The sequence below is a fragment of the Heterodontus francisci genome, chromosome 1 (genome assembly GCF_036365525.1).
Source record: "Heterodontus francisci isolate sHetFra1 chromosome 1, sHetFra1.hap1, whole genome shotgun sequence".
NCBI lineage: Eukaryota > Metazoa > Chordata > Chondrichthyes > Heterodontiformes > Heterodontidae > Heterodontus > Heterodontus francisci.
This window is the reverse complement of record NC_090371.1, coordinates 223,948,643-223,968,721: the sequence shown is the minus strand read 5'-3', so window position 1 is coordinate 223,968,721 and position 20,079 is coordinate 223,948,643. Positions and strand designations below refer to the sequence as shown.

General features: G+C 44.5%; 2 protein-coding genes across 15 annotated transcripts in view; one reads left to right on the top strand and one right to left on the bottom strand.

Annotated features, from left to right (window-relative positions):
- idua (alpha-L-iduronidase) overlaps nt 1-20,079 on the bottom strand; it is a 361,720-nt gene that overhangs the window by 65,997 nt on the left and 275,644 nt on the right. Inside the window, exon 8 of the mRNA XM_068041727.1 lies at nt 12,257-12,473. Within this exon, the coding sequence (XP_067897828.1) occupies nt 12,257-12,473 (217 nt within the window). The remainder of the gene's footprint in view (nt 1-12,256; nt 12,474-20,079) is intronic.
- LOC137374992 (sulfate transporter-like) overlaps nt 1-20,079 on the top strand; it is a 282,625-nt gene that overhangs the window by 882 nt on the left and 261,664 nt on the right. The window lies entirely within an intron of this gene.

Genomic DNA, 20,079 nt, shown 5'->3' with positions numbered 1-20,079 from the left:
AACAGCTTTAGGAATGTTCAGAAACAGTGAAACATGCAACTCCTGATGAAGCTGCTTTTGATTTTACAAACCAGAGTTCAAGATAAGTTACTCTGATCAGATTTGTGTAATAACTTGGTCCTGGGATGTGCATTTAGAAGCATTCGATATTCCTTTAGAATATTTCAGCATTATATAGGTGTGGAACTGCAGAGAGAGACGGTCTAAGTGACAACCATACATTTGGATCAAGATCTCTGTCGGGTTCGGACTCGGGCCTGGGTCGGGTCGGGCATTTAAAAAAATTAAAGGACTCGGGCCTGGGTCGGGGTTGTGTTCGGGTTGGCTGCTGTCGGGTCGGGCCTGGGTCGGGTTTTAATTTTATACCCGAGCCAGGCTTTATCATGGAGGTTTAGCTGATTTTATCGGCTGGTCCTCAATAGTATACCACCTCTCAACATCCCGACCAAAAGGGTGGGAAGTGGCTGTTTGGCTGTTCCAATTGCATAACTTGGTGGCCACCACAGGGGACCTGTAGTAATGGTCTCTAACACAAGGTAAGTGGTCAGGACGGGTGGGGGAAAGGAATCCCCTTTAGGGGAGGGGGGGAAGCCTGGGGCAGGAGAGGTACAGGCTTCCTTGCAGCACTTCTGCACCTCCTGGTCCACAAGGCAATCTGCAAACAATTTCTAAAAACTTATCTTACCTGTTTACTATTCCCAACAGGTTTTGCCTAGCAGGGTAGGCACCACACTTTTGTGCTCAGGCATCAGGCTAAAATAGCAGATTGGGCCCTGCTGATGTTATTTAAAAAGGACCCCACCATTCCTGCTGCTTGTAATTTAAAATTGCAGTCGGTTAGATCAGGAGTGGGTCAGTCCCTCAACTCCATTCTAACTGCGCTCCACCCAGTCTCTGCCAGGCGAAGCAAGTTAAAGTTCCCCCAAATAGCCTTATTGAAAAGCTGGCTGCAAACTGAAGAACAAAGGAAAATCGACATATTGGGATTTGATATATTTAGGAGGGATAGAAAAGAAAGGAGGTGGAGTAACGATATTGGTAAAAGAGGAAATAGAGGCTGTGCAGAAAGTTGATATAGACAAGAAACGATGGGCTGAAATTTATATGTAAACAATGGTGGCCCACACAGGCAGGCCGCACTTTGCGGAGCTGCTGCGATATTAAGCGCGGCAGCTCATTTAAATAGCCAGGGTGGACCCCGATGTCATAGAGGGGGTGGGCTGTCTGTCCTTGGCAATGGCATTAGCCGCTTTTGCACAGGCGCTGACACCATACATAACAATTTTAGGATATAGTGATGTAAAAAAATTAATAATTGGATCCTGACCCTCTCCCACCCACACCCCCACAATAACCACAGAATTAAATACCTGCCCTCTCTCCCTCCTCCCCCAAAACACTTACCTGGTGCACCTGACTTTCCCCTCCACCCCGCCAAAGTTCATAAACTGTAAACTTTACCCCTACGCACCATCCCCTACACCAATGAAATTACTCTGACGCTGCTCCCCCCTCTCCACCCATGTTCTACCTCGGATCTCACGGGAGCGAGAGATTGGGGCTTCAGAAGGGAGAGAGGCTGATGGAGGGAGGGAGTGAAAGAAATTTTTTTATCCTATTTAGGAATTTCGACTCTTACCTCCTGGCCTTTTGTGCATTTTTTAATAGCTGGGATTTTATGTTGCCCCAATCTGTCGCTCCCTCCCATAATTGGCCTCTTTCTCTGCCGCAAGCCCCGATCTCTCGTACCCTCCCTCCTGCGGTCAGCCCCTCTCTCCCCACCTCACAATCCCCAATCTCTCAATTCCTCCCTCCCACAACCTGCCTGTCTCCCTCCCCAAGCCTTGATTTCTTGCGTCCTCCCTCCCGTGATCAGCAACCCTCCCCTGCCCGCACCGCTACCCCCCCCCCCCGCAACCCCTAGAAACCCTGATCTCCTGCTCCCTCCCAGATTTCTAGGTCAATATCTAAATCCTGTGGGATAGATGCAACTTGCCTGGTGCTTGGATATATGGAGTGAATTAAGTAGGGTGCTGTGAGATGCTGGCTTTTTGGGAGGCTCTTGGTTCTTGCAAGATGCTCATAGAAGCCTAGGAGGAAAATGAAATGCTGGCTGCTCTACACAATATGATGTGCTTGAGTATCTGAGTAGATATCTGGGGGGTAGTGAGTAAGTGAGTAGGAGAAGAAAGGTTGTGTTCAGTCTGAGCTTGGGGATATAGTTCCAGATCAGGAGGCTGTGTGGCTCGGAGGGAAACTTGTGGATGTGGCGTTCCCATGCGTCTCCTGCCTTTGTCCTTCTAGGTGGTAGAGATTTCAGGTTTGGAAGGTGCTGTCAAAGGAGCCTTGGTGAGTTGCTGCAGTGCATCTCGTAGATGGTACACACTGCTGCCACTCTGCATTGGCGGTGGAGGGAGTGAATTTTCAGGTTGTGGATGGGGTGCTAATCAAGCAGGCTGCTTTGTCCTGGATGGTGTCGAGCTTCTTGAGCGCTGTTGGAGCTGGACTCATCCAGGCAAGTGGAGAGTATTCCATCACAGTTCTGACTTGTGCCTTGTAGATCGTGGACAGGCTTTTGGGAGTCAGGAGGTGAGTTACTGCAGAATTCCCAGCCTCTGACCTGATCTTGTAGCCACAGTATTTATATGGCTGGTCCAGTTCAGTTTCTGGCCAATGTTAAACCCCAGGGTGCTGATGGTGGGCGATTCAGCGATGATAATGTTGTTGAACGTAAAGGGCAGAGGGCTATGCGGTGGTCTCTCCTACCAATACTATCATACACAGATGCATCTGCAGCAGGCAGATTGTTAAGGGCAAGGTCAAGTAGGTTTTTCCCTCTTGTTGGTCCTGTCACCACTTGACGCAGGCCCAGTTTGGCAGATATGTCCTTCAGTTATGCAACAATTAAATTTTAACCGGAAAGTAAGAATAAAAATTTTTGTGTTCACTCAAGAGAAGCAGAAATATTGTGAAATAAGCGAAACTCTGGGTTCTACATAGAGCTACGTAAAGAAGAACACATGTTGGCATTGATTTTAACATTTGGCATAAAATAGAAGGGTGATGGGTGCAGCAAGTCTGCCTGCCATTGCAACTGGGAGACCTGAGCCACAGTCAGATGTCGGTCTCATCTGCGTGAACGTTTTTGAATTGCGTGCACTAAACCAGTGCCCTGATGAACATGAGAGGCAATTCAGGGATCCCCACACAGGCCAGCAATGGGTCAGAGTATTTTTGTTGGGGTTTGGAGTAATATTCCTTGAACTGCTGCCCTCCCTAGAAATAAAACAGTTTCAGGCTGTTTTTTGAACTGCTCCAAGCAAGACAAATTTGCATTGATTTGCAGATTAAAAATGGCCTTCCCCGAAACAGACTGATACTCCGGCTGCCCACCTAAAGTCCTCCATTTCGATGACTGTGGCAACGCCAGCATAAACAGGGTGGTAATTAATCATTCGCTATTTTCAAGCCAATATTGTCCATATATGGAGGGCAGCAAGTTAAAATTAGGCCTGGATATTGTTATGGTCTGGTGAGGAGGGGATCACAGGCTCCCCTCTTGCCCTTCCTCTTATTTAACCACAACAGGGTTTGTTCCTTTTTAAACATTAGTTGTACTTACCACCTCAGTGAGTGTTTTACCTTTTACTTTTAGTGTGATTGTGAAAGAACCAACCGGACAGATTTTTTTGAGTTTAAACAAAAAAGAGGTGAGTTTATTATAGTAACAATCTAAACCCGATCTAAATAAAATAATTTTTAAAAAGCTACACATTCACGCATGCATTCACACGATAACTACACACCCACACACACACACAGATACACAGTGAGAAGTAGATTTTGTGGTTGGATTGGAGTCCAGAATAAATAAAAATTAAATACACAGTCTGTGAGGTTGGATGGTTCTGTGGTCTTCCAGCTAAAGATGTATTCTTAAAGTCTTTGGCTGGTCAAAGTGCACTTTGCGGCTGGTGCGCTTGGCTCAGGGTTTTCTTGGAGGCAGACATGCAGGTGGCTCTCTTCCCCTGGTCTCTATCTGTAACAATCCGAAGGCTTGGCGGGTCCACAGTTGCAGATGGTTTTCAAACTTGTCGTGCTATCTGGAGAAAGAGGGAGGCACATAGCCTTTCTGCTGCTGCACAGTTTGAGTTACTGCTTGTCTCTCTTTATTCAAGGAAACTCCCAGTTTTCACAGAGATGGACGTCTCAGTGTATACTCTGGAAACTTCTAATGAGATTCAAGGTTCGGAATTGGAACCCAGACCCCAGGATGCCAATATTTACACTTGGAAGGGTTTGCTCTTTCAAAGTCAAGGTGTTAGGATTGCCTTGAATGCTGTGCTAATGAAGCAATCTTAGGTAATTCAATCACTTAGAACAAGCCATTGTTCTGGGTCCATGCTCCTCAGACCTCTGTCTGGAGGCCCTGGAATATGGAAAGGTGTTTCAGATGCAAATTGCAGTGGCCATCTTGGCTGTCAGTTTTTAAAAAGTTAACTGCAGGATTTTTTCCATTAAAAGTTTCATGTAACTTTCCAACTGATGGCATATTGTTTCTGCACCACGTGGAATGTGACAATAGGAACATTTCATTAAAGTTGTGGAAAAGAAAAAGAAGAAAACACACATTCATTCTCAACATTTACTCCTCAATTTTACTCATTAATCTTAGAATTGTTGCAGCTGGCTGCAGGTAATGCTTTTGGGGAGGGCAAACAATGCGAGGGTATATACAATAAATGGGAGGATATTGAGAGGGGTAGAAGATGTGAGAGTCCTTGGAGTGCATGTCCACAGGTCCCTGAAGGTGGCTGGACAGGTAACTACAGTGATGAAGAAGGCATATGGAATGCTTTCCTTTATTGGCTGAGATATAGAATCCAAAAGCAGACATGTAATGCTGGAACTGTATAAAATGCTGGTTAGGCCACAGCTGGAGTATTGTTTACAGTGCAGGAAGGACATATTTGCTCTGGAGAGAGTACAGGAGAGATTTACAAGAATGTTGCCAGGCTTTGAAAGTTGTAGCTATGAGGAAAGATTGGATCAGCTAGGGTTGTTTTCCTTAGAACAGAGGAGGCTGAGGGGTGACTTAGTTGAGGTGTACAAAATTATGAGGAACCTAGATAGAGTAGACAGGAAGGACCTGTTTCCCCTAGAGGAGAGTTCCATTACCAGGGGGCAGAGATTTAAGGTGATTGGTAGAAGGATTAGAGGGGACATGAGGAAAAACTTTTCCACCCAGAGGGTGGTAGGTGTCTGGAATTCATTGCCGCAAACAGATGTGGAGGAAGAAACCCTCAACTCATTTAAAAGGTACCTGGATATGCACCTGAAGTGCTGTAACCTGCAAGGCTATGGACCAGGTGCTGGAAGGTGGGTTTAGATTGGGCGGCTAGTTTTTTTGGCCGCGCAGGCACGGTAGGCTGAATGGCCTCCTTCTGTGCCATAATATTTCTATGGTTCTGTCTGCAACAGCTATGCTGATATAATTTTTTTTGGAGTTTGTCTGGGATGCTTATGTGTTGGGTTAAACCCTGGAGAATGCAGCGATTACATTGTTTTCCCTGCAATGTGTGTAAGTTTTAAATAGTAGGGTTGTAAGAGCAGGCTCCATCGAAATAGCCTTGCATTTTGATTTTTGAATTTCTCCACAAAAGTTAGAGGATTATGATCTGTCTAAACCACCCTATATCCATTTTGTGCATAGATGTCAAAGTGCTGGAGAGCTAGCAACATTCCCAGTGTTTCCTTTTCCACAGTGGAATATCTCTGTTGGAACATAATTGCGGTAAACATCCATAGAAAAGGCATGATTTCCCTTTTTGTTCTGGGGACGGGAAAATCCATTAGTGCTTGTACTTTTGCTGCCCTGGGCAACACTCGCCCCTGACCTACAACATGCCCGAGATAGGTCACTTGAGCTTTAGCAAACTCGCTTTTTGCAAGGTTTACTATTAGGTTAGCTGACAGTAGCAGTTGGAAGAGGGCGTCTAATTGGGCTAGGTGGTCCCACCAGATCTCACTGTATACCAGCAAATCATCTAGGTATACTACACAGCTGGGTAGGCCAGCCACTACCTGGTTCATCAACCTTTGGAAGGTGGCTGGGGCATTCCTGAAAAGGGCATAACTTGGCACTGAAATAGGCCATCTGAGGTGACAAAATCTGCTGAGTATTTCCAGCATTTCTTGTTTTTATTTCAGATTTCCAGGATCTGCAGTATTTTGCTTTTATTAAAATTGGAGATCTCTTTGGCTCGAGGTGTTAAGGGAACCTGCCAATATCCTTTTAGCAAGCCTATTTTAGTTATGTTGGTGGCATTTCCTATTCTATCAATACAGTCTTTCAGGTGGGGAATTGGGTAGGAATCAGATCTGGTCACTGCATTAACCTTCCTGTAATCAATGCAGAGCCATGTAAGCCATCAGGTTTGGGCACTAGCACAACTGGGGAACTCCACCTACTTTGGCTGTGCTCAATCAGTTTATTTTCTACTATATATCGTATTTCCTCCTGAACCTGGGCCAGTTTCTTGGGTCCTAGGTGATAAGGGTTCTGCTTTATGGGAGGGGTCTCCCCTACCTCCATGTTAAGACCAGGTAAGAAAGAGATCTAGGGTTCCCTTTCAGCCTTCATCTGGTCTTACTGTAACAGGGTTTAATTTTAAACACACAGTGTTTTATAGCTCCTCCTTGCTGAATTGTAGTTCACCGCTTTCCAATTATAAGACAAAGAAACCAGCACAAACAGGCTTTTTAGGTTTAAAGAAGAAAAGTTGAAATTTATCAAACTTAAACTCAAATTCGATTAACACCTACGGATACACGACGCACCCATGCTAGCATGCATACGCGATACACACATGCAAATAGAGACAGAAAAGAGCAGAAGAAAAATAAAGTGTAACGGTTTGAGGCAATATTTGAAGAGTTGTTACAGTTCTTCAGGCTCACTGTAGAGTCCTTGATTGTAGGTAGATCTTGCTTTTCATTGGGGCCCAGTATTCTTCTTAAACCTTGTTCACTGTAGGAGACTTTTCTCTCTTGGGGTTCATGTGTCTTCAGTGAATTCAGAGGCTTGTGAGAAAGAGATGGCAACAGACAGGAGAGAGATCTCAGTCCAGGAGCAAACAGCTTTCTGCCCAAACTGTTTGTACAAATTCAAAAATCTCAGGTTGTCCAGCAGGTTAGTCATGTGACTAGCTGGTTTGACCATGCCTGTTTGTGTATTTGGCCATCTTAGCAGTCAACCTGGAATGCGAGCTCCCCCACCTTCAATGTCTGGTGATCAAAAGTCCATTATGGGTTGAATGTCAGGAAATGGCTGCTTTGTCATTTCAACCACCGTCTGTTAATATGCAAATGTCTTTTCCAGCCATGGCTGATCTGTTCAATAAATCCTCCCCTCACTCCAGCTACACTTTTAAATCAGTGTTCATGACAAAATTAATGTGCCTCATTCTTGGCAGGTGGGGGCCTAGCATGGCACTCCATATCATGTAAGGTTAGGATTGTGAACCCTGCTGTGTCCTTGCAGACTTCCTTAAATGCTGTGAGCAGCCTTGCTAGGGCTTCTCTTTTTTCCACATTTAAATAGGAGAGTGTTGTGTCTAGGTTATTTAACACTTCGGTGACTAATCGGGCAGTAGGGGGTTCAATTTGGGAATCCCCTTCCTTCCTGGCTGTCTGACAGACCTGTGCTTGTCTGTTTTCTTCCCGGCTGTGATACTGTTTTAGCATATTAATGTGGCACAGCCTTTGTTTTTACCTTGGGTCTGGGATGTCAATCAAATAATTTACCTGGCTAATCCTTTTTGTCACCCGGTAAGGGCCAATGAATTGGGTTTTCAGGGGTTCACCCTGGATTGGGAGTAATACTAATAAATGGTCTCCAGGCTGAAATGTTCTGGCCTTGACATGTTTGTCTGCTTGCCTTTTCAGAGCTGCATGGGAGGTCTTTAGGTGCTCCTGAGCCACTATGCAGGCTTTCGTGAGCCACTCCCTGAACATGGAAAAATGTAGTCTAACTTGGAAGACTGATCACAGTGTCCCAAAAACTTCTCCTTGATTAGTTTAAGAGGATCTCTCACCCCATGTCCATTAACTAATTCAAAGGAACTAAAGCCGGTGGACTCATTGGGTGAGTCCCCAGTGGCAAACAGGAGAAATCCCAGCCCATTATCCCAGTCATGGGGGTACTTGTAGCAGTATGCCCTGATCATTGTCTTTAGGGTCTGGTGGATACCATTCGAAAGCCCCTTGTGACTGTGGGTAGTAGGCTGAGGACTTTAACTGGGTTATGCTCAGGTTACCCATGACTTTTTGAAAGATTCCAGACATGAAATTCGTGCCCTGATCCATCTGAATCTCGGCAGGCAGCCCATATCAGGTTAAGAATTGAGTTAGCCCATCCATAACTACCTTGGCAGAGATAGTTCTTAGGGGACTGGCCTCTGGGAATCGGATAACCACATCCATAATGGTGACAAGGTACTGGTAGCCCCCTTTTGTTTTCGGCAGGCGTCCCACACAATCCACCAGCACTCTGCTGAAGGGTTCCCCAAAAGCCGGTATGGGAATTAGGGGTGCAGGTTTTATTGCAGGTTGGGGCTTCACCTTGGTACCTTGGTGGCACCACTATCTGGTGAACCACTGTCCACTCTTCGTCTGCAGGTCTATGAGGAGGTCTCCAAATCCTCATCAGCACCTCATTCTTTAAATGGTAGCACTCTGGGACTCCCTCTGCTTCAGCTTCGATTTGGGCAGTCTGTGCTAACTTCTTTAATACTGGGTCGGCTTGCTGAGTCTCAACTAGGGAAAATCTGTTTAACCCATCCTTTGGCTCTTCCAAAGAATGTTTCAGATACCCAGACAGTCGGGTCATCTGTCTGCAGTGCCAGTTCAGCCTCCTCTGAGGCTGCTTGCTTGGCCATGGACCGAGTCACTACGCAGTCAGGGAAAATGCCGGGGACTTTCTCCTGCAACTGTTCTGTCTCCCTGACCTCTTTCAGTCTCTCTAAAACTACTGCCCCCACCAGATCATTACCCAAGAGCAGGTCATTCCCAGCCACCAGTAAACTAAGGACAACGCCAACGGTTACGGTTACCGGTCCCAAAGCCAGGTCGCACTCCAGGTGCACATGATATAACATTATGAGCATATACTGCCGTCTGATACCATTCACTAACATTCTAGCATTCACTGCACACTCTGAGGGAAAAGTCATGCCTTTTCCCAGTAGAAGGGATTGGGTGGCCCCTGTATCCCTGAGTATGACTATGGGCTTGCTTGCCCCACTTAAGGGGCATGGTGTCACTTTTCCTTGGGACAAAAATATCCTGGTAAATTTCAGGGATTTTGTTACGTTTTCCCACACTCACAGCGTTGGGTTTACTGGGTTCTACTGCTGCAGTTAAAGCCACAGCTTGCTATGTTCTGTTTTCAGGGCCCCTTCTCATGTCCTGGTCTGGTGTGCCCTGATTAATCCTACAGGTTTTCCACTAAATTTCCAGCAGTCAGCTTGAAGGTGACCTGCCTTGTTACAGTGGAAACACACAGGTCTTCGGGTGTTGCTCCTGCTCTCTGCCCCGTGTGTCCAGCTTTCCCTTCTTGCCCATGGCGGTTCGGATTCCTATCCTCCCCCCCCCCCCCACCTTTTATCCTTTTTCGGGTTTATGAGGGTGACTAGGGAAGGCTTTCCCTTGGCGTAAGGGCTTGTGTACAAGGGTATGTTCAGCAGCAAGAATTGTGGCCTGCCTGGCTCTTTGAACCTTTTGTTCCTCTACATGAATTTTAATAGAAAGGGGAAGTGAGTTTTTAAACTCCTCGAGAAGGATCACCTCTCTCAGGTTTTCAGATGTGGGTTGTATCTTAAGTGCCCGTATCCACTGTTCGAAAGCAAGCTGCTTAACTCTTTCAAACTTGAGTAAGGTTTGGAATTTCTGGCTGCTTCCAGAGGATTTGGAACTTTTGGCAGTTCGCTTCTGGTACTAGCTCATATGCCCCCTGGATAGCACTTTTAGTCATCTCTTAATCTGATGACCTTTCATCTGGCTTTTCCTGTTAGCTTGCTTTGCAACAACAGCATCCAGCTCTCGGCCAGCCATTTCAGCTGCCTTGCAAGCTTTTCCAAAGTGATGAAAAATGCTTCCACATCACGCTCATTGAACTTTGGAATCAACTGGGAGAACTTTAAGAGCTCAGCACATGGTCTTAAGCTAGGAGTAGCTTTCTCACTAGCCGTGCCTTCACTGGTTGTTTTGGGTCTTCCCCTAATTAATTCAAGCTGCCTTAACTCTCTTTCCTCCTTCTGCTTCTGGAAACTCTCTCTTTTTCCCTTTTCTTTTCCCTTTCTTAACACTCTCTCTGCTCTTTCTCTCTCTGGAATTCTAATTCTAGTCTCCTCTGTTCTAATTGTATTTTTGCTAACATTACACTGCCTGTTTCTGACTCTAACCCTGTTTCTGAATCTTCAGATTCAAGTGAAAAATGGTTGGCCACAAGTCTTAGGATTTGAATTTCCTAGCTTTTGAATGGAGAGTAATCCTAACTGCCCAGCTACATTCCTCAACTCTTCAACAGATAGGGCCTTTAACCTGTCCAAAGTTACTTCACTCTGGCTTAGGAAGGTACTGTCCTTGAATGTGGACATGTTATTATTCTAACAGTGAAAACCAAAAGAAAACCTGTATTGAAGATTTTTTTTTTTGGTGGTGATCAATTTGGTTTCCCACTTCCAATTTCTCGTTTGTGGTTGTGTTATGATCCTGGACAAGCTCCCAAATTTCTGTTTTGGTCAGGTGAGGAGGGGGTCACAGGCTCCCCTCTTGCCCTTCCTCTTATTTGACTGCAACAGTGGTTTAAACAGTGGTTGTGTTTACCACCTCAGTGAGTGTTTTACCTTTTACCTTTAATGTGATCGTGAAAGAAGCAATCAGACAGGTTTTCTTGAGTTTAAACAAGAAAGAGGTGAGTTTATTATACTTAACCCCATGTAAACAAAAAATAAAAAGCACACTACACACACACACATGAGAATCACACACACACACGAGAATCTCACACACACACGAGAATCTCACACACACACACACACACAGAAAAGTAGAATTTGTGGTTGGATTAGAGTCCAGAATAAATGGAAATTAAATACACAATCTGTGATGTTGGATGATTTGGTGGTCTTCTGACTGACGTCATATTCTTGAAGTCTTTGGCTGGTCAACGTGCACTTTGTGGCTGGCCCGCTTGGCTCAGGGTTTCGCAGGAGGCAGACTAGTAGGTGACTCTCTTCCGCTGATCTCTGTCTGTAGCAATCTGTAGGTTTGGAGGATCCACAGTCGCAGACGGTTTTCAAACTTGTTATATTATCTGGGGAGAGAGAGAAAGAAAGAAAAAGAGAGAGAGGGAGGCGCACAGCCTTTCTTCTGTTGCACAGTCTGAGTTACTGGCTTGGCTCTCTTTGTTGAATGAAACTCCCAGCTTTCACAGAGATGGACAGACGGTCACATGACTGCCGCAATATATTCTCTGGAACCTTCTAATGAGATTCAAGAATCGGAATTGGTTCCCCAGGCCCCAGGATGCTAATATTTACGCTTGGAAGGGTTTGCTCTTTCAAAGTCAAGGTGTTAGGATTGCCTTGAATGCAGTGCTAATGAAGCAATATTCGGTAATTCAATCACTTAGAGCACACCATTGTTCTGGGTCCATGCTCCTCAGACCTCTGTCTCCGGTTGGAGCCTTAGACTGTGAAAATGCAAATGTTTCAGATGTAAATTGTGGTGGCCATCTTGGCTGCCAGTTTTTTAAAAGCTAACTGCAGGATTTTTTTCCATTAGAAGTTTAATGTAAGTTTCCAACCAATGAATTAATATTCCTAATTTGGCATATCGATTTTCTTGACAATACGGAAGTGCAGAAATCATCATCTGATCGCCTGGCTATTTCTTTTTTACAATGTACAGATGAGGGTGATAAATGGCATTAGGTACTACATAGGGATATGCTACAGTACTGGTATACCTTAATGCACAAAACCTTGGATTTTGCTAATTTGCACACAGTTTGGGACTACACTTAAAGCTATGTTATCCCCTGAAAATTCAAAATCAACTAACCACACAGCTGCCTGATCCATGAATCAATTTTAGATGGAAAATCAAAACAAAAATCCTTGGTTATTGATTTTACTATTTAATCACTTCTCAGGAATGTGCATTTGAAAAAGGAATATAAAAATCTACTTACCTAATAAAGCTAACAATCCCATTATAGTGAGCACTGGTTTGCGAACCATTTGTACGTGTGGCGGCTTTGTATTGTTCATCTGAAACCTTGCAGTAAGAGTTCTCTGTGTAAAGTAATTTGGGTAGTAGTTCAGGAAGCCATTATCATTGCTAAGCAATGTAAAGTTTATTGTATTCTGTGGATTCGAAATTAGCAGGTTCTGGTGCTGTGCTATTACCTAGCAGAAAACAAAAAAGAAAACAATAAATAATTTTAGTAACTAGATAGATTTTTAACTGTAGCAACAATCATTAATTAGGAATAGAAAACATTGTGGGAACCAAGCAGCAGGATTCCTTATAAAGTAAATCTAGATCTGAGAGACAGCCTTTTGTGTGCTTTTGCCTTTGTGTACTTTTTTCATGCAATTTATATTAGAAGGTACCGTGCAGTTAACTTCTGCCTTAAACTCAATTCACAATTAATCTGTAGACCTATTGAGACCGGATCTTAATAAATAGCTTGTGTCACTGTCATGTATCATTTACTCCATGACTAAATGCATGTAAAAAAGGATAATGCCACACTTCGAAGCTTATTTGAGAACATTAATAAAAATAAGGACCCCAAAAATGGTTTGAAAGCTTGAGCAATTTGTTGCTATGCTTACTTAGTCCTTCGAGTTCCCAAAATCAGGAGTGTTTTTCTCCCTCTATAACATCTACAAGTTATGTATTCTGAATCTATGATGATTATACCAGTGACATATAACACCCCACAGTAATCATGCATTTCAGAAAACATGAATATACAAATACAAAATTAGCTTTACCTAAATAAAATTGCTCTTAAGATGATGTTTAATTTTGGAGAAACTATATATTAAAATATGTTCATCTGTACTAGATGTTATGAAGTAGCAAGATAGAGATTTGCATGGTGATTTCCCAACAATTGAGCTCCTATGCTCAGCTGTAGTCAGGAGGATACAAAGCACAGTTTACAACATTTGCCTCAGCAAGTATGAAAACATTAGAAGAGTTGTGGGCCAATCATGTAGACCTAGTGATTGGTTAGAGTGGAATTTACCAAAGGCTGGGACTGGACATTCTGCCTGCCTAATTGATCCAGAAATATTGTGCTGCATGTGTACAGGGAACTGGAAAAGTGGGATGAAAATAAAAAACAAAATGCTGTACTGCATTGGTGGCCTTACCTGTTTTGTTTTTCATTTTTTTAAAAACAAAACAAATAATTATCATTAACAAGAAATAAGCTGCCAAATAAAAAATTCGAAGAGAGAACAACTGTTCCAGCCATTTGGATTTTCATAAGTACTCAGAATTCACATTACATAATTTATCCTTTACACAACAAATACACCAGTTATGGTGAACATTACAAATGGATTACATTATAACTAAGAATGGGGCAAGGTTTAGGCTTAGAATGTACTAGAATCACAACTATAATAATGCATTTGTGAAGCTTTAACATAGAGTAGTGCTAACTTTCTATTACAGATTGAGGTCCATTGAGGTTATTTTGGCCAAAGGGTGAAAACAAGCACTAAAATGGGTAATGTGCTAATAAGATACGCCTGTATGAAAGTCTGCATTTTAACACAGAATTTTGGTCCTAACTCCTAATTACCATAATTTGAACTTGCCCGGAGGTGCTAAACCAGACATTTACAAATTTAGCACTCAAGTGCTGATTAGATGCAATTTTTGTGGAGCAGTATATGTGGGCTCCTCATACCCACTTCCACTGAAGATGTGGAATTCTCTGGCTGTTACACAGCAGCACATTGAAGCATGTCTCAGTCACCGAGGAAGAGAGCTCACAGCTTCGCGGATGAAGTACCCGAGGTTCTGATGGAGGAGGCCCAGAGGAGGAGGGGAGTCCTGTTCTCGCAGGTGGGAAGAAATCAATCTCACTTTCCATGCCCTCCTGTCCCTCTCTCCTGCAGCAGCTGCTCTGTCTGGCCTCATGTCCCATTCCTCTTGCAAACCAAGGATGACCAAGAACTAACTCCCTTCCTCCTGGTGACTCCAATGAGATGCCCAGTAAGGTAGAGTAGCACAGCACTTTTTAAGTGAAGTTGTCAGAGAATTTCCAGAATAAATGTTGCTAGAGTGTTGGCGAAGTCTTGACAAAATGTCTCCTGATGTGTTTCAGAGGTCCTCATCACAGCTCCAGCAGCTAGTTAACATGAAATGGTGGGTATTCCTTTAAGTAGTGCTTGAAACCAACATCAATGTTATATTTACTCCCAAACAGCTAGTCGATATTTTGATGTAACAACAAGTGCTAGCCACCAAAATGATGAATAGAAAAGCAACATATTGCAGATGCTGGAAATCTGAAATAAACATAGAAAATGCTGAAAATACACAGCAGGTCTGGCAGGACCTGTGGAGCGAAAAACAGAGTTCTAAATGTAATAGGTTTTGAGCAACTGAAAAGGTTGGGATGGTGGGGGGGGGGGGGGTGGTTGGTGGAAGAAGAACAAAAGGGAAGGTCTGTGATAGGGTGGAGGACAGGAGAGATTAAATGAAAAAAGGTTTTGTGTTGCAAGGCCAAAGGTAGTGGTAATGGTAAAGAATCAAAAGATGTGTCTGGAGGAGGTGTGAATGACAGGATAGCTGCTGTTCAAAAGCAATGTAACAGAAATAAGAAAAATGAGAGAAAAAAAACAAACCAGCAAAGAAACACAAAACAAAATGGGGGCAGATGTTATGATCTAAAATAGTTGAGCTCAATGTTGAGTCCAGAAGGCTGTAAAGTGCTCAGTTGAAAGATGAGGTGCTATTCCTCGAGCTTACGTGGAGCTTCAATGGAACCACTGCAGCAAGACAAGCACAGAAAAGTCAGAGTGGGAGCAAGGTGGAGAATTAAAATGACAGGCGATTGGAAGCTCAGGGTCACAACTGCGGACTAAACAGAGGTGTTCCCCATAAGTTCAACCCAGTCTGTGTTTGGTCTCCCCAATGTAAAGGAGACCAAACGCAGACTGGATGACTGCTTTGCAGAACACCTCCATTCAGTTCTGCAAGTGTGACCCTGAGCTTTCAGTTGCCTGTCATTTTAATTCTCCAACTTGCTCCCACTCTGACCTTCCTGACCTTGTCCTGCTATTGAAGGTCAACGTAAGCTTGTGGAAAAGCACCTCTTCTTTCGATTGGGCATTTTACAGCCTTCTGGACTCAGCACTGAGTTCAACAACTTTAGAGCATAAGCTCTGACCCCATTTTGTTCCATGTTTCTTTGTTGGTTTATTCTTTTCTCTAGTTTCTCACTTATTCTCTTTACTTTGTATTCAGATGACAGCTATCCTGTCATTCACACCTCCTCTAGACACATCCGCTGTTTTTTCACTTCTCCCATTACCACTCCCTTTGCAACATGAAACCTTTTATCATTTAATCTCTCCTGTCCTCCACCCTATCACAGAACTTCCTTTTTGCTCTTTTTCCCACCCTTTCCCCCTTTCACGTGCTCAAAACCTATTACATTTCTAACTTTTCCTCGTTCTGATGAAAGATCACAGATCTGAAACATTAACTCTGTTTCTCTCTCTGCAGATGTTGCCAGACCTGATGAGTATTTCCAGCATTTTCTGCTTTCATTTAAAATGATGAACAGCCTATTTAATGAGCACTAGCAGGCATTTTAAGTGTCAATCAGCTGCTTAACAAGCCTCCAGGTGGCTGTTCCTACAGGCACCAACTTCTTTACCAAGTCCGTGTCGTGTTAAACTGGCTAAACTGGTGTTTCAGCTCAGGCCCCCATTTTGGCCACCTTGGAGGCCCTTTAGCACCTGAATACACTGCTGAAAATCTCCCCCAATTTCTTTCAACAAATATTCGAGGGGCTTAATTGAATAATCCCTGAAAACGGAAGCTGGGTTATGTTACATGATTAACCTGTATCCATTCATTGCAATGCAGGAAGCATAATAGACTGTATGCATCAGGAGGGGCCCCAAGCTCATCCAAAACTCTGTTGCCCATATCCTAACTTGCACCAAGTCCCGATCACCCCTGCTGTCGCTCACCTACATTGGCTCCTGGTCCAGCAACTCCTCGATTTAAAAATTTTCTTCTTTGTTTTCAAATCCCTCCTTGGCCTCTCCCTTCCCTATCTCTATAACATCCTCCACGTTGGGGACAGTTGCCAGCAACCAGGAACCATTGCGGGTTTGTGGAGGACCAGCAAACTGCAGGAAGGAGGAACTGGGAAACATTGCAGGTTGGTGGAGGTCAGACAGGAAATCAGAAGGAAGGGGGACCGGGAGAGGTTTTGGAGTTGGTGGGTTCAACTGGCAATCAGAAGAGAGGAGGGACTGGGAAACATCGCAGGGTTGGTGACAGTTGGACTAGGAATGGGGACGAGGTTGGGACCGGGAGTGTTCACGGGTTAGTAAGGGGGTGGTGGTGGGGATATGGTCGGATGGACAATCAGGAGGAAGTGGGGGGGGGGGGGGGGGGACTGGAAAACATCGTGAGGTTGGTGGAGGTGGGAATTCAGACTGGTAATGAGGGAGGGGGAGGAACCGAAAGAGATCCGGTTTGGAGAGATGGTTGGCCAATGTCGGCTGAAGATTTGCTTGAGGGACTGGGGGGAGCACAAGGAGTGCTATAAAAAGTACTTATCTGCTAGATGAGGCTGCACACCCCCCCACCCCCACCCTTTAGCTTCCCAAGCTGTGAAAAAGCCATATAGGAGGTGTTAAATTCCAACTGCTGCCAAAATATCAGGCATGGTGCCTCAATTGAATATGATAAACTAAGTTATGTCTCTCCAGTAGGGTTTGTTTGGACTCCCCAGAACCTGCTGCGGTTAAAATGGATGCTGATGCTTTCCTGGCAGATTGGGATTGGTTTCACAAATTTTCCAATTTAATCCTACCCCGCCCCTGGATCCTGTCAGAGTAACAAAGACAATGAGAAATTTCTGAAAAATTGTGAATCCAATTGCTCAGAATAGAATGTAATTTTGGTTGGATAAAGGGCCAAAATTCTCTACCTTATATATAATGAAAGAAGACTGAACACCTAAGAGCTGAGACTATTTGGCTAGCACAGAACGTCTAACATTTTCAACAAGTTACCACCTATTTTGGGATGGTAAATGGATTAAAGTGGGTTCTTAGAAACTTCTGCCTCAACTTTGCAGCAAGAAATCTTCAGCTGAATTAGCCTTCCAAAAAAGTGCCAGTCTCCTTTCAGCCCAATGAGCAGCCTGATCCACTTGAAGTAAATGGGGTCACGGGAACATAACTAACCCCCTCAAACCCATTTTCCACAACCTCCAACCAAACAGACATGATTTCTACCCCTGCATAAGTGGCAGGAAGCAATGCAGCAAAGTATCCCTGAGGCAGATACCACATTGAGGAGACCATTTTTACTGAAGGTGGGTGTTACTTTGCCTTCATATAGATCTTCTTTGTACTCTCGACGTTTATTACGAGAAAGAGCACAGTAAATTAAATCTAAAATTTAAATCGTGTGAAGATAAAATAGCCTTTCCCCTAATTAAAGAATAAAATAATTTTGCGCCTTTTGTCCAGACAGTCCGTCTCGGGAGGGGGAGCAGCCAGAGGTCGTGGTACATATCGGTACCAATGACATAGCTAGGAAAAGGGATGAGGACCTGAAAAGCGAATATAGGGAGTTAGGGTGGAAGCTGAAAGGCAGGACGAGCAGAGTAGTAATCTCAGGATTGTTACCGGTGCCATGTGCTAGTGAGGCTAGAAACAGGGAGTGAGTGCAGCTGAACATGTGGCTACAGAACTGGTGTAGGAGGGAGGGATTCAGATATGTGGATCATTGGGATACTTTCTGGGGAAGGTGGGACCTGTACAAGAAGGACGGGTTGCATCTGAACTGGAGGGGCACCAATATCCTGGGCGGGAGGTTTGCTAGAGCTCTTCGGGAGGGTTTAAACTAGTTTGGCAGGGGGATGGGAACCGGAGCTATGGATCAGTGGATGGGGTAGCTGTTGAACAGGCAGATACCGAATGCAGAGAGTCTGTGAGGAAGGTTAGACAATTGACACGACAAAGTTGCAGCCTGTATGATGGGTTGAAGTGTGTCTATTTTAACGCAAGAAGTGTCAGGAATAAGGGTGATGAACTTATAGAGCATGGATCAGTACTTGGAGCTACGATGTTGTGGCCATTACGGAGATGTGGATATCACAGGGGCAGGAATGGATGTTGGATGTTCCGGGGTTTCGATGTTTCAAAAGGAATAGGGAGGGAGGTAAAAGAGGTGGGGGAGTGGCATTGCTAATCAGGGATAGTATCACAGCTGCAGAAAGGGAGGTCGTCGAGGAGGGTTTGTCTACTGAGTCATTATGGGTGGAAGTCAGAAACAGGAAAGGAGCAGTCACTTTGTTGGGAGTTTTCTATAGACCCCCCAATAGCAACAGAGACACGGAAGAACAGATTGGGAGGCAGATTTTGGAAAGGTGCAGAAGTAACAGGGTTGTTGTCATGGGTGACTTCAACTTCCCTAATATTGATTGGAACCTCCTTAGTGCAAATAGTTTGGATGGAGCAGTTTTTGTCAGGTGTGTCCAGGAAGGTTTCCTGACTCAATATGTAGATAGGCCGACTAGAGGGGAGGCGATGTTGGACTTGGTGCTTGGCAACGAACCAGGCCAGGTGGCAGATCTCTCGGTGGGAGAGCATTTCGGTGATAGTGATCACAACTCCCTGGCCTTTACTATAGTCATGGAGAGGGACAGGAGCAGACGGGATGGGAAAATATTTAATTGGGGGAGGGGGAATTACAATGCTATTAGGCAGGAACTGGGGAGCATAAACTGGGAACAGATGTTCTCAGGGAAATGCACGACAGAAATGTGGAGGTTGTTTAGGGAGCGCTTGCTGCGACTGCTGGATAGGTTTGTCCTGATGAGGCAAGGAAGGGATGGTAGGGTGAAGGAACCTTGGATGACAAGAGATGTGGAACAGATAGTCCAGAGGAAGAAGGAAGCTTACTTAAGGTTGAGGAAGCAAGGATCAGACAGGGCTCTAGAGGGTTACAAGGTAGCCAGGAAGGAACTGAAGAATGGACTTAGGAGAGCTAGAAGGGGACATGAAAAAGTCTTGGCGGGTAGGATTAAGGAAAATCCCAAGGCATTCTACACTTATGTGAGGAACAAGAGGATGGCCAGAGTGAGGGTAGGGCCGATCAGGGATAGTGGAGGAAACTTGTGCCTGGAGTCGGAGGAGGTAGGGAAGATCCTAAATGAATACTTTGCTTCAGTATTCACTAGTGAGAGGGACCCGGTCGTTCGTGAGGACAGCGTGGAACAGGCTGATATGCTCGAACAGGTTGAGGTTAAGAGGGAGGATGTGCTGGAAATTTTAAATGATATGAGGGCAGATAAGTCCCCGGGGCCAGACGGGATATACCCAAGGATATTACGGGATGCAAGGGAAGAGATTGCTGCGCCTTTGGCGATGATCTTTGCGTCCTCACTCTCCACTGGAGTAGTACCGGATGATTGGAGGGTGGCAAATGTTGTTCCCTTGTTCAAGAAAGGGAATAGGGATAACCCTGGGAATTATAGACCAGTCAGTCTTACGTCGGTAGTGGGCAAATTATTGGAGAGGATTCTGAGAGACAGGATTTATGATTATTTGGAAAAGCATGGTTTGATTAGAGACAGTCAGCATGGCTTTGTGAGGGGCAGGTCATGCCTCACAAGCCTTATTGAATTCTTTGAAGATGTGACAAAACACATTGATGAAGGAAGAGCAGTGGATGTGGTGTATTTGGATTTTAGCAAGGCGTTTGATAAGGTTCCCCATGGTAGGCTCATTC